General features: G+C 30.5%; 3 protein-coding genes across 8 annotated transcripts; 1 reads left to right on the top strand and 2 right to left on the bottom strand.

The window, feature by feature from the left end:
• Positions 1 to 390: 390 nt before the first annotated feature.
• LOC112734013 (thioredoxin H2) lies at positions 391 to 1,350 on the bottom strand. The gene is made up of 3 exons (XM_025783181.3): positions 1,090 to 1,350; positions 824 to 946; positions 391 to 710 (listed from the first exon to the last, which is right to left on the bottom strand). Exons 1-3 carry the CDS (start codon positions 1,231 to 1,233, stop codon positions 579 to 581), a joined length of 399 nt encoding a protein of 132 aa, XP_025638966.1. The 5' UTR covers positions 1,234 to 1,350; the 3' UTR covers positions 391 to 578.
• Positions 1,351 to 4,193: 2,843 nt separating this feature from the next.
• LOC112734006 (uncharacterized) lies at positions 4,194 to 10,511 on the top strand. 5 transcript variants are annotated; one of them, XM_072233595.1, is made up of 14 exons: positions 4,197 to 4,979; positions 5,117 to 5,443; positions 5,561 to 7,220; positions 7,708 to 7,837; positions 7,957 to 8,445; positions 8,575 to 8,796; positions 8,887 to 8,987; positions 9,065 to 9,149; positions 9,250 to 9,327; positions 9,408 to 9,494; positions 9,600 to 9,737; positions 9,822 to 9,942; positions 10,038 to 10,110; positions 10,188 to 10,511. In XM_072233595.1, coding segments are annotated over exons 3-13 (1,494 nt in total). In that variant the 5' UTR covers positions 4,197 to 4,979; positions 5,117 to 5,443; positions 5,561 to 7,218; the 3' UTR covers positions 10,079 to 10,110; positions 10,188 to 10,511. The 5 variants fall into 5 exon arrangements, with proteins under 5 accessions (XP_072089698.1, XP_072089697.1, XP_072089696.1 ...); XM_072233596.1 differs by having other exon boundaries at positions 4,196 to 5,443; positions 5,561 to 5,700; XM_025783171.3 differs by having other exon boundaries at positions 4,197 to 5,443; positions 5,561 to 7,198.
• A 573-nt stretch (positions 10,512 to 11,084) lies between these two features.
• Positions 11,085 to 14,292, bottom strand: LOC112734002 (protein FAR1-RELATED SEQUENCE 5-like). 2 transcript variants are annotated; one of them, XM_072230250.1, is made up of 3 exons: positions 14,157 to 14,292; positions 11,419 to 13,779; positions 11,085 to 11,319 (listed from the first exon to the last, which is right to left on the bottom strand). In XM_072230250.1, the coding sequence occupies exons 2-3, from the start codon at positions 13,753 to 13,755 to the stop codon at positions 11,212 to 11,214; spliced, it is 2,445 nt and encodes an 814-aa protein (XP_072086351.1). In that variant the 5' UTR covers positions 13,756 to 13,779; positions 14,157 to 14,292; the 3' UTR covers positions 11,085 to 11,211. The 2 variants fall into 2 exon arrangements, with proteins under 2 accessions (XP_072086351.1, XP_025638947.1); XM_025783162.3 differs by having other exon boundaries at positions 11,419 to 13,776; positions 14,157 to 14,282.
• Positions 14,293 to 16,307: the final 2,015 nt, after the last annotated feature.

The following is a 16,307-nucleotide window of genomic DNA, read 5'->3' as shown; positions in this document are numbered from 1 at the left end:
TTGTTGTTGTGGGTTAATTTTGTTGTTGAATTTGATGTTGTTTCTGAATTTGAATAATATGTTATTGTTGGTGTTCTTGAATCTGATAATTGGTATTTGGTAGGAGTAAGGGAGGCGATAGTGGTGATAAAGGTGATGGTGGTGGAGAATATTTTTGTCCGTGAAAAGTCAAAAGGACGATTTTAAAATCAAATATAACATTATGGACGATTCTAAATAAAAAAATTACATCAGGGTCGATTTCGATTCTGATCCTAAACATTAAAGAACAAAACAATACTTACCCCTAATAATAATAATAATAATAATAATAATAATAATAATAATAATAATAATAATAATAATAATAATATAGTAGTTTCACATTCACAAAATAATGCAATGCATGGATACTGAAAAAAGGTGTAGATTCACATACATATAAGTACATACTATTACACACTGACGTAACGCTCAAGCAATACTATTAGAGGGCACCAACCTAGTATAATTAGTTGGGGGTATTATTTCACAAGTTCTATATATAGATAATGATTGCTTGAGGGTACCATTAACTAGTAAGATCATAATATCATTATTCATTTCCTGTGTTTCTCAATAAGCTTCTGCAACTCCTCCTTTCTTGCACCAACCACCTTATCAACAATTTTTCCTTTCTTAACTAATACGAATGTTGGCATTGCTTGCACCTGGAATTCTTGGGCCACTCCCTGATTCAATATCCCAACACGTACGTTAATTAGTAAACAAATTAAATTAAAATAATGTTGAATATATAAATAATCACATATATATAATAACTAATAAGTTCGAACAAACGTACCATTAACTCATCCACATCAAGTTTAATGAACTCAACCTCTGTGTATTTGGCAGAAAAATCTTTGAAAATTGGGTCCATGTATTTGCAAGGTCCACACCATGTTGCCGTGAAGTCAATCACCATCTTTAGCAAACAAATTCATATAAATTATATATCTCTCAAAAATAATTTTAATGACAACAATAATAATAAAATACTATTATATGATACTAATTAATAATTAATAATTAATAACTAATTGTATATATAGGTTTGTCAAAGCTTACCAGCTTATTTGTTTGTTTGGAAGCATCAAAGTGAGCCTTCCATTTAGCAGAGGAATGGAAGGTGAGGATTCGAGAAGTAGCTACTGATGATAATGGCTTTGGTGCTCTTTGAACATATTCCAAATTTGAATAGTTGGCTCCCATAATTAAATGCTTCTTCCTTTTACAAAAAACCCAAAAGATTATTTCAGGCACTATATATACTTTAATTTGGGGTTTAATTACTCAACTTTTGTTTGGTTGCTATACCATTTGGTTGCAAAATTCAAGCCCTTTATATAGAGTAGCAAAGTATAATTGCAATACTATTTTATCGTTTAATATGAGAACTAGCTACTTAGTATCGGATTCTCTTGCAAGATAAGCTGCTAATTTTGACAATATTTACTGCTCGTACCCAAACAAATTAAATATCCTTAGCATGTGTTTAAAAGAGTTTTAAAAAAAATGAAAACCCTACATTTTTGTATAAAATACTAATATTCATCTTGAGAAATATTAGATGATTAATTTTTGTTTTTTGTTTTTTTGTTTTTTTTTTTATACATTTGAACCAACTTTTTCTAATAAAAATATTAGCTCCTTATTATTCTCCATTCATTTTGTCACTTTAAAGTTTAAACTCAATTTAATATGATTCACACTATATATAGTCATTTTTGAAAAAAAAAAACAATTATTAAAAAAAAACAATTCACCCTTGAATAATGAAGATGTCTAGTACCCATTTTTAAAACTATTTAACTTTCAAATATTTAAATAAAATTTTTGTCTAACACCTTATTTTTATACTATTAAAATTTAAAATTTAAGTTTAAGATTTAAAATTTAAAATTGGTTAAATATTAGTCAAAAATAATAAATTTTATTAGTCATATGATATTATTTTTTTTATTAGAGTAATGCTATCTAGTCAAAAATCACAAATAATAAATAAAAATATATACTTAATAACATTCTCACTTACCAAAGAGTGTTAATTACTCTCCTTAATTAATTAACGCAATTAGTTTTTCTATAAATATCTCCTTTCATTTACACCAAAAATCAATTCAAATTTTATGAGAATCAAATTCGAAAAAACTAACCCTCACTATAAACTTATTACTTTCATAATTATACAATCTTTATTTCAAATAAAAGTCCTAAATTATTATGTTATTAACCCTAAAAAATATTTTTAAATTATCACAACACATTTTATAAAAAAAATCCAAGACCTCAAATTCATTTGTCTCAATTAATTGAAAATAAAAAACATAAAAAAATATTAGTTTATGACCTGCAAAATAAAAAATAATAATAACAAATCAATTTTAATTATCAATTTTAATTTTTGAGTTATGGATGTTATATGTTTAAAGTTATGAATGCTATACATATAAAATTATGGATGTTAAATTACAAATATTTTAATAACTTCTACAATACAACTCATGTTTATATATATAGATTATATATTATAAAATAAAAATAAAAATAAAAATAAAAATAAAATATAAAAGAAAATTATAAAATAAATTATTAAATATAATTATTAACTGACTAAATTAAAATCAGTAAATAAATACACATATAAATATCAACTAAAAAATATTAAAATAATTTAAAATTATGATTTATTGATGCACATATAAGATCATTTAAAAAATACATATCTTAAAATTAGATAATATTATAATCATAAATATTCGTAAATTATAAATATTATATGTATGAATATATAGAGGTTATGCGTATAAATTATAAATATTATTTATGTAAAATTGATATTAAATTAAAAATATTTTGACTATCTTCACTATATAGAACAAGAATAGAAAAAAATTAAAGAAAATAGATTATTAAAAAAATCACATGCATAATAGATTAAAAATTAGCACAGACAAAAAATATAATAGAAAAAATCTACTATACTTAATAAAATTGTTAATAATAGATAATATCTTTGTCATAATAGTTGATAAAATAATTTGAATGTTATTAATGTACTTTCTATTATTATTATTATTATTATTATTATTATTATTATTATTATTAAATTACTATTTTTACTCATAAAAATTTAGAACACTAACAAATCTATCCACAAATAAATAAAATTACCATTTTTACTCATAAAAGATGAATTTTTGCTAACAAAATTATTCAAACTCTAAAAATCTTTTAAAATTTTTAAAATACCCTCTAATATAATCTAACTCTAGCTTCTTTTTACTCCAAATCATCACTCTTACCCAAATCCTTCCTCACCACCACTTTCATCTTCAACCACCACCAACACTATCATCATCACCATCCCTAAATTCTTCTCTTTACCACTACCATAAAGCAAGCAAGAAAAAAAGAGTGACAGAGAAAATCGAAACAAAGAGAGTGAGAGAATGACTAAAAAAAGAAGTTATTCATCACTGCTGAAAAATTAATTTTAAAGAGGAAGAGCATTTAAATTTAGAATTTTACATTCAAATTCAAATAATAATATCTCAACAGAATTATATTATTACAAATTCAGCAACAGAACCAATAGAACTGGAAACACAAATTTAAATTCTAACAATAGAAGTGGAGCATTAAAATTCAATAATTACAGATTTATAGTTGGGTAAGTATACTTTTTGTACCTAAAGTTTGACAAAAATTTTAAAAATACCTCCAAGTTTTATTTTGTTTCAATTTTGTCCTAAAAGTTTTCGATTTGGATCAAGTATACCACTTACAGCTAATTTTTCAAAAAATTTAAGACCAATTCAATAACAATTTCATAAAAACAACCCTCAACATAAGCAAATCAAGCATAATTTTCATGCATTATTGTTATATTGGTCTTAAATTTTTTGAAAATTTAGCGGTCGAGGGTATATTTGATGCAAATCGAAAACTTCTGTGACAAAATTGAAATAAAATAAAACTTATGGAGTATTTTTGAAATTTTTGCCAAACTTCAGGGACAAAAAATATACTTTACCCTTTATAGTTCAATAATAAATCAGATTATAGAGATGTAGAATTAGAGAATAAAGTAACAAAAATTAAAAAAAAAAAAAAAAAAAAAAGCCACGACGATGACGTATTGCCAAATCTTCGAACCCTTCAGTCCCTAACTTCGAAGCTCTATGAGCAGTGCTTCAAGGTCAAAATGCTGGTGCGGAGGATGTTGTCATAGATGGTCCTAATCAGAATCTACGACGTTTTTATAAAAGGCAACACGAAGACAATGATCGGGTCATCGAAGCGAAGCTTAAGGGAATTAAGAGTGCCACCACCATGCAGGATCTCGTGCGTGCTTGCGAAGGGAAGACAGAGAACGTTCACGACCCTCGTTGGTGGAGCAGCAACGATGACGAACATAGATCTTCAGACAAGGGCGGCAATGATACGCAGATCATGTCACCGCTGGTGCTGGAGATCATTGGAATCGTTACTACCAAGTCACTATTGTTGTCACTCTATTTCTGCCTTTGTTGTGGTATTAGAGAAGGAGGCGGTGATGGCAGTGGTGATGATGGCGGTAGTATAGTGGTGGTAGTTGGGGATGATGAGAGTGGTGGTGAGAAAGGATTTGCGTGATAGTGGAGTTTAGGATTGAGGGCATGGTGGTGTGGGGGGGCTAATTTGTTGGTCCTAACCATCTTTAGGACTAACGTTAGTCCTTTAGGCTAATTTTTAATTTAAACCGTTAGATCATTTTAATATTATATCTAATGGTGTAGATTAAATATAAATTTATACATTTAATTTTATTAAATACTCCCTAATATTTAATGTTTTTACAAATAAACATTTTCATCTTTCTCTTATTTTTTTTTTTTTTTTGCAGATGGGTCTCTTCTTCTTCTTCTTCTTCTTCACCATTGCAATGAACCCCGACACTAACAGCAACTACCAGGGTCTGGATTTGTCTTCCTCTTATTATTTGTTTTGCAGATGGGGTCTCTTCCTCTTCTGATTTTCTTCTTCTTTTTCTTCTTATTCACCATTGTAATGAACCCTTCTTCACCACTGCAATGAACCCCGGTACTAACAGCAACTACCAAGGTCTGGATCGAGACTACCCATGAACGCATGCAAGTGTCAGATCCTGGATCGACATTATTCCGCACCCCTGCTCACCCCGCCACTAAAATTTGTGATGTTCTTCTCGTCTATATGGTCATCGACGTCGTGTGGTGTTTTCCGAGGAGGAGGTATTTTTTATCGAAGGTGCCTCACATACATACACAGAGACCCAAAAAAGAAAAAACGTGAAAAAAAAGGGAAAAAAGTGTTTGCTGAAGAGAATGGCCTCAAAGGAGACCCACGACTTCCAACCATTTGTCAAGCATCAGAGTTGTTCCTTACTTCCCCAAATAAGGTTTTCATTTTTTTTTTCTTTTTTTCTTACAATGTTTTTATTTTTATATTTTTTAGAATAACATAAAAAAATATTTTATTGTAATTTCTTTAATTTTTTAACCTTCTTCATCAACAGATTTATGGCTGTGGCTGTTTGGGTTCATAAGATGCTTAGAAATCTGAAATTGATGGTGTGCCGCACAAAAGATCAATGAAAAGACATGCATGAGACCAACTATAAGCTAATAGAATAAATCTAGCCATAGAACAAAAAAGGTCAGTAAATAATCTTGCATTTTTCTTAATGTTGTTGAAACTTATGGTTGAGCAGGACATAATTGAACTTTGTTAATTGGAGGGAGTGAGTGAAGGATTATTGATGAATTTTTTTTTAATAGCTAATTGGTGTTAAAAATACATTCATGAAAATACTCATATCTCTCTAAAAAGAGTTACTTAATGATAATAATTGAACTTATTTAACAGGGTAAATATGTATGATGTCAATTTTTACTCAATTTAATGTCAAGTATGGCATATATTGTCCTATTTTATGCATCGAATAGCTTGTATTCACTCATAGATATTGTTTGTATGCTTACGGAGAAAATGATTGTGAAACTAATGGAAAAAATCAAGCAAATAGAATCTTAAGAAGATTATTTATAGCTCAAAATATGTTCATACCACATAGAAAATAATGTTAGCACTATGGTTAGGACAACAATAAAGAAAAAGTGATTTTACTAGAATTGAGTGAGAAAATTTGTATTAAAAATTTGAATGCCTCTGAAAATAGTTGTGATAAATATAACATGTGCTTGTATAATAAGGAAACTGTCAGAGTTCTTTCTAAAGAGTTCATTAATGAGAAGAATCAAATCTCCTTATTTATGAGTGAAGGGTGTTTTCTTATATGGTAACTGGGTTAATTTTAATAGTTAATTCATGTCTTCATGAAAAGTCCTAGAAATATCCCTGATTGCTTTAAAATTTAGCTTATAAAAAATATAGAGTTGGTTTAAACTTAAGAAATGGCTCAAATATGATGAAGATAACATATATTAGCTCAAATAAGTAATACACATGCATATATACATTAAGTCAAGTTATGATCCAACCGGTTAAACTAGTATTTATTCAAATTTCACTTATTAATATATGGATCCAATTTTTTAAACTATTAATGAGTTTAGCTCAAAGGAGCTCACAGAGGCAGTTCCAATAAATTAAACTTACGAGTTAGCCAAACTTATTAGAATAAATGTGTTAAAGTAGTTTTATATTTTATAGTAGAGTAAAATATTTTTTACATATGTGAGTTGAATTTATACTTGAGTTTAAAGTAGAAAAAAGAAATTACAATATTCATAAATTTAGTGTGTTGTGTTGAATTTATACTTGAGATTAAAGAAATTTTTTTTATATATATGTGATGCCTTGGTGTGAGATGGAGCAATTTATGCCGATGAGGCATGAGTTCTTTGATAATTGGGATGTCAATAAAAGCATGGAACCATGAGTTAAGCTTAGGCATTGACTCTGCATCAATAAGGTTGATGGCCACAACTTCCTCAGCTATTCCAATCCAATATGGAAGTCACCCATAGAAATGTCCGCAAAGCCAATGTTATCACTTCCAAAGAAGCATTTTCCCTCAAGTCCAACTTCAAGCCTCTTCAGATTCTCTCGAGCTTCTTCTGCTGCCTTCTGTTGCTCTTCTCCTACCTTGGAAAACGCTGCCACAACCGTTGAATTTATACTTGAGATTAAAGTAAACTTTTTTTTATATATATGTGAGTTGAATTTATACTGCAACTTTCGTAACCACCCTTTTTTTTCAGTATTCTAAATTTGAATTTTAAAATTGGACATATTAAAATTTGAAATTTAAAGTATAAATTTTAACAGTTAGAGTAACGTCCAGGTATTTTAAAAAATTGAATGCTCATTAATGTGATAGCAAGTTTCTGTATTTGATATTGAATTAAATGTTTTCTGAATTAAATGTAATAAAATCTCGGGATATCTCAATTAATTTCACTCGATTTGTTTCCTGTAATTGTTCCTTTATAAAATCCATAACGGTCAGCCAGTTGTAAACCCTATTTGTTGTCAACCAACCTAACCTTGTCGGCAATACGTTTTACAATTTCAATGGCCACTGCAGAGAATGTCACTGCAGTTGCACTTGATTCGGTCTCAAATTCCAAGTAAATAAATTTACTTTTCATCAATTTCAATATTTACGTGATAGTAAATGTTTCTAATATTTGGTTGCAGGTTTGAAGCTGACCCTTTTATGCGTATAAATGGTGTGGAATTTGTTGCAACAAGTGCAACCCCTACGCAAGATCCGACATCGCCGCAACTGCAGAATGTTTCTATAGATGAGTTATTTCGTGCAATTGAAGTATGTTAGCCATTAGATTATATTAATCCAATAATCCAAAGGAATAAAATCATTTAAATAAGTCTCCACTTCCAACTTGATTAGCCATTAACGTAGACCTTGGTGCTGTTTATTTACAGGACTTGAGGAGAGATGTGAAGGAGCTAGGAGAGCTAAAGAAGTCTATGGAAGAACTAACCAAGGCTTCTGGCAACATAGAGAGATCACTCAAGGTGATGGAGTTTAAGCTGTACCATAATGAAGATAAGTGCAAAGACCATGATGAGTACAATACAAACCTACCTCCCAAAGATTCAGTCAGCAACGTTGATTTTACTCAGCAAAGTGTAGACAAGAACCCAATGATGACACCAGTCGCTGATCCACCATTGAGCAAAAGGTTGAGATGCAGCCCCGCACAACTCGACAATGATGTCACCATTGATATCTCTGATGCCGAAGATGATGCCACTATATTAGATAAGCATGAATCGGGGTTGTCTCGGGCATCACAATCTTCACGACTTGACAGCATTAAAGGAAAGTGCATTATCAACCCTCAACTTAGAACCAAGGCTAAGTCTACAACTTTCCTTGCCAGCAATTACTACAGGACATTGCCGACTAAGGTAATAGAACCTTGGTTATTGAAACTTTGTCTTCAACTATTTTTTACTTGCCAGCTTAACCTCAAACCTCATTGCATTATTTTTACCTAAAAATTGGATGGATTTCATATTCTAATGGTTATTTCACAGGTTGAATCCTCATTGACTCGAGGAAAATTGCTCACCTCCCCTTCTTCTAATATGCGAGTTGCTAAGATGACAAAGACAGGGGATGCCACATTATTTTCTGTTCCACGTCGACTTCCTGCTCAATCTGCTGGTGTGCCTTGCCTCCAAGGTGAGAGGTCACTGCCACAAGGCTCTAACTCTAACCAAATGGAGAAATCACGTTACTATAATGCAATGATTAAGGTGACAATCATTGATTACTGTTTTTGAATGGTCATAATATGCCACTTTGACTTAATAAACCCTAAAATGGAGAAGTCTCTTTTTTTTTAGGCTTTTAGGTGCAAATTCAGACCATGTGCTAAAATGCAGCTAAAGTCTGTTCAACTTGAAGGATTAGCATATACATTTTGTGCAAGCATTGAAGATCCAAGGTGGGTTCCTCTTTTTCAGCTCACACTTGTAGGATTAGTGTTGTTGAACTATCTTATATGAAACATCTGAATTTCAGTGAGACCATGATTAATGTGGATGACACGATAGTAACTAGGGAAGAACTTGTTTGTCTAGCTCCCGGAAGAACAATCTCGGACAAGGTACCTACACGGCTACACAAGCTGTTTTTTGCATGTATTTTTTTTTTTTTGGCTATGAATATTTGTCTCCAGCCATAAATTGCTTTACTCTCATTTGTAGATAATCAAGCTTGTGGTAATGAAGGCCACATGGGACCAAGCAAATAAGACTTTTTGGATGCTTCCGCCATCTTTTGCGGTAAATATCATGTTTACTTATATTACTTTTCTTTGAATTATGCGTAATTCATTAGAATGAAATCTCTTTAATCCTTTTAGGTGGAATATTTTATGGGACATTCACTGGATAAAATGAATGCTACCTATATATATCGCTTTATGTCTGTCGCACCGGATCTTAAATTTGTGAGTGCATGTGAATTCTTTAATGGATTAATTTATGCAAAACCTCATTAAATCTAAATTTACGAGTTTAATGTAAAATGACCCACACATAACTATCCGCTGTAGATTTATGTGCCAATTAAGGAAGAAGGTGACCACTGGTATCTTATGGTCATTAGCTTATTGGATGGAAAATTATATCAGTTTGATTCTAATCTAAATGATGATCAAGTTGAGCCAAGACAAGAAATTATGAAATCCTTGGTGAGGTGTCCTTAATCCATTTCTTTATACACATGTAAAATAATACATGAACCTTAACAGTCTTGTCATGAATATAATTTTCAGGCTTTAAAATTATCAGATATGGTAACTTCTGGTCATTACCTAAAAGGTGACATTCCTGAAAGAAAAGATTTCATGAACTTTGATGTGAAAGAGGCTAGGGGGTGCCCAAATGTCCTCAAAGGTACACATAATTGCAATGAATCTTTTATATTCATCTTTAATTAAAGCGATCTTTTATTGACACTAACATCTTTAATATTGCCACTGAACTTTTAGTCGCGACTCTGGTCTCTGGGTTCTTCAATGGTTATCTATGAGAGAGAAGTTTAATCCCACAGTGTCGGGCATTGTAAGTTAGCCAAAGACATATTGATTAATTATATGCATGCTGAACATATTATTTAACTAATTAATCCATATTTGCAGCTAAATGAGCAATATATCCGTACATCTGTTGTGGTAGATCTTTTGTTGGGGATGTTCAATGACCACAAATACGAGTTTCAGAAGAAGAGCAATGAGTTCTGGGCTACGCTTTAGCGTGAACAGCATGGAGAGCAACATTTTTGCATATTCAGTTATTATTTTCAAAATTTGCTTTAATCCTCAATTGTGAACGAGATTAGTGACATTTATAATTTATTTGTTGAATTATTATTTTAAAGGAGAAAGTTTGTCTGGTCTGAAAATTTTGTTATATTATTATATTCATAATAAATACAAAGATCAATAATATTTTGCTATTTTTAATTTAGGAGTTTGTTGGAACATGTGTGTGAGTTTTACATGTGTGTGAGTTTGTTGTAACGTTATGCTCACCTATATTCATCATGTGTTCTTTGCCATTCCAAATTGAAAATGATTAGTTAAAGATTCACACATAATTTTTTTTATTCCAGGTTCAGATACATGTCTCAACAAATACATAACCATACTATCATGCCATAGAAAGGATGCCTTTCATGCATCAAGCTTATATTCCCCCGAAATCTTGGTCTAACTGTTACTGCAACCATACATTAAATATAAGCTATCTACTTTCATGCACATATTCCTCAATAAAATTCATACAAAAGCTAAGAAGAACAGAGAGTAATGTCAGTATACAAAAGCGCAAGCAACAACCTTTCTGAAGGGTCCTCAAACCGTATTGAACCTTCTTCACAATTAACCCAACTGCACTTCTTTTACAATCTTTCACGCTTTAACTAATCATAATAAGATTCTTCTTGCTGAGTTCTGCATCTTACAATTACAGGATCACAAAACCGTCTCTTGTAAGCCGTAACTCAAAATGTACTCATTATTGTAAATATACCAATCTTGTCTCAAATCTCACTTTTTTCATAGCAATTAAGCAAATAACACCAAGTTCATCATAAAAATTCATACACAAAGTTCAATTACTCAACTTTTATTCAAATATCACATAATAATAATTTATATAATACTACATCGAGAACTCTTCACTAAGTTCCATGTCGGCACTTGCATCAGAATCTCCTGCCCAAAACTCTTGTTCTTCATAATCTTCTTCAAGATCAGATGCCCAAAATTCCTGCAATATCAAATAAAATATTGATCAATTTTCACTCTTATTAATGAAAATTATATAATTAATATATTGTGGTACGTAAATCATTAAAGTAAGTATTACCATTTCTGCATCTGCATCCAAACCTTCCTCAACATGGTTCCTATTTATACCATAAGAAGTTGCATTGGTCTGCTGCTGAATGTCCTTTGCCAATGGACAAGATTTTTTATTGTGCCCTTCCATGCGACAAATACTACATCGTTGTGGTTTTCGTTTTACCTTCTCACCAGGACGACACTTAGACCTACAATTTTGTGGATTCTTAGGAAAAATACCATCTGAATAATCAGCTTCAGCACCAACTTGCTTTTCTTGTTCATCTTCAATCTTGAAATCTTCGATTAGGCTCATAACAATATCTCGAACAAGGTGGAATCTCTCCTGCCTTCGACTAGCGACATAGGACAACTGCCGACACCAATCCATCAAGCAACCATATTGACTCAATATTATAGACTCCCAAGTAACGCCACTTGAATCGAAAGTGCTTGTCTTGGCATTCTTCGACCATCTTGTCAACACAAGAGACTTTGGCAGCTCAAGGATGTTAAAAAACACCAGCACACAAACTATATGCTCACACGGAATTCCAAAAGAATCCATCCTTAAGCATGAACAATTAAATTTCGTCCTTTCATTATCTACAGACACCTCCCATGAACTATTTAGACTTCCATATTTAGATATTGTATAAAGTACAAATGAATCAAATGCCACATCTTGCACAACCTTCATTCTTGCAGCCCTAACAAGCATGCCTCGAAATATAAAAAATATCTCTCGTGTATAGAAATTTGATGCAGACCTTTCTAGAGGTTCTAATGCTATTTTAAGTACTGGAAGACCAGATATGGAAACATAGTCAGCTTCAACCTCCTTATATCTTAGGTAGGTAAGACACCGCTTAAAATGCTTTATGAAATCAACCAAATTGTATTGAGATTTAACATATTTTGCAATAATAGAGTGCAAACCTTCGCATCGAGAAGTTGTCCTAAATCCTGCAAAAAACTTACCTCCAATATGTGCAGTGGCCCACATATGCCTTTTCTCGTACATGTCAATAATCCAATTCTTTTCAGCTACACCAAACTCCTCAACCATTCCAAACCACTTCTGCTCAAACACACTAATTTCATAATCTCCTAGCATGCACTTCTTAAACATAGATGTAAATTTTGGGTTTCCAACATTACTTGTGGCGTTCCGAATGAGGTGCCAAGCACATAATCTATGATGGGCATTTGGGAATACCGTCTCAATTGCAAATCTCATTGATGGAGCACCATCTGTAATCACAGATACAGGTGCTTTTCCCTTCATGGCTGCCAATAATTGCTGTAATAACCACACGTAGACCTCTTTACTCTCATCGGTAACTAGAGCACTTCCAAATACCACTGTTTGGTTGTGATGATTCACACTGGAAAACACTACTACCGGACACAAGTACTTGTTCTTCTTGTATGTCGCATCAAAGGCAAGCACATCTCCAAATACTTCATAATCTAATTGGCTTCTTCCATCACACCAAAATAAAGCTCGCAATACCCCTTTAGCATCAACTATGTGCTCATAATAGAGGTTTGTATCTTCAGATTTCTGGTTTTTGAGGTATCGCAATGCCGCTCTAGCATCACCCAGGACATGACGCCTTCGCCTAACAATCTCATTATACATATCCCTTAAGGTATAATTAACATTTTCATAACCACCTGCTTGATTAGCTAACATAGCATATATATGGGGTGTGCTAATACCTGCATCCTTCATGTTGTTCATTTGACTAGCATCAGCTTCTGCCATTTTTCTATGTGTAGGAAGGAAACCAACTAACTTAGGATCAAGGCAATCATGATTGTGCGATTCAACAAACAAAGCCACATGCCATCTTCCAGTGTAAGCCACAAAACGAACTACAAACCTAGCCAGGCAACCACAACGAGTCTCAGATTTTGGCTCTCTTTTTCTGTTTTCCATATTATAATATTTCTCTGGTCTAAATCCCTCACGAGAACACACAAACAATTGCTTCACATATTCTCCTTTGCTATTTTTCCAAGTCTTACTTTTTCTAGCACCAAAACCAACAGATTTTGCATAATGGTTATAGAAATCAAATGCTATCTGAAGATTAGGAAAATGAAAACATTCCATCTCATGAGCACCTATGTTCAGAAAATCAACCATGGCAATATTTTCAATATCTTCTATTCGATATAATTCATCCACCTCATGTGAAAAATCATTCCCATCAAACATTGCTTGAAATTCTTGCTCCCCTAAATCCTCAGAATTCACAGCTTCCTGCTCAATTTCATCTTGATACATTCCTTGAAATTCCTCTGTATCATCTGACTCTTCTATCATCTCATCAAAGAATACTCTTTCTTCCATTTTATCATCCACTTCAAGATCCTACTTAGCAATTTTATTTGCAACCGGAAAAACATAAAACAAATAGTATTCTAATAAATCAAAGTGTAGAGACCACTAACATGAAAATAATAGCACTGTTCTGGTTGTATATTTTTTTTTTAACTTATTAAATTCTAAAATAAGTAAAATAGAAGAAAGCGTTGAAAATATAGAAAACAATCTCCCTTATGCTATTAAACTCAATATCGATTAAACAAACAAAAGGAAGAAAAAACATCAATGGCCAAGCAGAAAATATCAACAACTATGTACAAGAAACGGATTTAAATTTATGAAAAAATGAACAGGGAACCATTAATGTGGAAGGAAGAAGAAACTATGTGATAAAATACAATATTCATGCAATAGAGAGGACTTACCGGTGGTCGCACTTCTCTTGTGCCACTGTTAAAACCGCCATTGCTGCCTCCATTATCAGGTGCATGCTCCATATGAACCCTAAGAGGTTTCAGAGTTTCTAGTATTTTGTTAAATTAGTCATTAATATAATTTTAGTTGGCCCAACAAAGAAATAGGGATATGATGGTAAATGATTAATATTGGGTTATTCTTGTAATAAATAAGAGATATAGTACTAATGTTATAATAATTGACTAAGGGTGTTTTTGCAAAAAAAAAAAATATAATTGTGTTAGATAAACATTAAGAGGGACCAAGGTAAATGCCACCGTGGTGTGGAGTCAAAAGAGAAGTTAGAGTTAAGTTATATTAGAAGGTATTTTAAAAATTTTAAATAATTTTTTAAAGTTTAAATAATTTTGTTAACAAAAATCTATCTTTAATAGATAGAAATGATAGTTTTGTCAATTTTTTGAACTTTTATGAATAAAAATGATAATTTAGTTTATTATTATTAATACATTTAATGCATATCTTATTCAATTATTATTGTTTGTGACTTGTGAAAATAATAATAATAATAATAATAATAATAATAATAATAATAATAATAATAATAATATATTATAATTAAAAATTTTAATAAAGAAAAATTTAAACTAATTTAAACTAATTTTGTTTGTTTATCAAATATTTCTGTTTTTATTATTTCCTTATTTGATTCCAAAATATGTAACTACTATTATTGCACTCTCTTGATTTGAAAATTAACTGCTTAATAACGAATTGCTTGTAATACCAATTCTTATTAGCATACGCATCTAGATATATAAAACATGTATGATTATCAGAAGATAGCAAATTAATTTTGGGCCCCAGAAATTTAAAAAATATAAATATGGACCTAGATAACAATAAATTAAAGAATGGTGTATAGAAGTTGCATACGTTACTTTTTTTTTTTTTCTCACAGTTCTGTTACACATTTTAACGGTTTAATTAAGTTGGCTTAAATTTTAAAAAAAAATTATTTATATAATATATACGTAAATCATAATTTTTTTAACATTTTTTTTGGATATTTTTTTTATTATTTTTTTTTTGTTGTTGTTTTATTTCTTCATCTTTTCTTTCTCTTTTTGATTATTTTAGCATTTTTTATTTTTTATTTTTATTTTTTATTAAAAAAATATTCGTATGTAAAAAAAAAAGATAAAAAAATGAAAAAAAAAAGAATAGAAAGTTTTAAATTATACAAAAATTTATTTTAAAAAATATCACAAAATTAAATTTTTTAATTGTGACACAAAAAATTACTTAATTTTAAGATCAAAATTTTTTATCTATGACACAAGTTTTGCTAGCCTATCATGCCTCAGGAGGGGCAATAATAGCCCTCCTAATAAACTTCAATTTTCTTTGTAAACTATGTGTAAATTTTGATTTATCTCCCTTTAAATTTTTTTTAATCTCTTTATATTAAAAAAATTAAATTTTGGTCCTACCCCAAATTTTATACTAGTTTCGCTCCTGCTGTTAAGAGGGTGAAATAAGAAAAATTATGAGAATGTGAAATAAGATGGAGAGTTTTAAATTGTACATAATTTATTAGAAATAACATCAAAATTTTTCAACTGACACAAAAAATTCTTAATTTTGACACTGAAATTTTTTAAATGTGATACAGGTTCTTAGTGAAACCAAAAATTTATGAAAATGTGAAATAAGAAAAAGATGATGATGAAGAAGAGAAGGAAGAGGAAGAAAAATTCTGAATTGTATAGAATTTATTAGAAAAATAACAGCAAAATTTTTTAACGGTGACCCAGAAATTTTTTTTACCAATTTTTCTTATCATTAAACTAATTGAGTTGTATTGAACTCATATATAAGAAGTTTAGTCATTTCTGTATTTTTTTATAATAAATTATATTTTTTAATTCCTAAACACATTTGAATGTATTTTATTAGTTGAGTGAGTTAAGATTTTCAATTTATGTTTTTTTAGATATTTTTTGTGCTATTTATAAAAAATTTCGGTGTCATTTTCAACAGATTTCTTGTGACATCAATTAAAAATTGTTGTCACTTTTGTTATTGTTAAACTAATTAATTGTGTGATATTAAATTAAGAAGAAAAAGATGGTAATGATGATGATAATGAAGGAAGA

This window comes from Arachis hypogaea, chromosome 3 (genome assembly GCF_003086295.3).
Source record: "Arachis hypogaea cultivar Tifrunner chromosome 3, arahy.Tifrunner.gnm2.J5K5, whole genome shotgun sequence".
NCBI lineage: Eukaryota > Viridiplantae > Streptophyta > Magnoliopsida > Fabales > Fabaceae > Arachis > Arachis hypogaea.
This window is presented reverse-complemented; position numbering and strand designations above follow the sequence as displayed.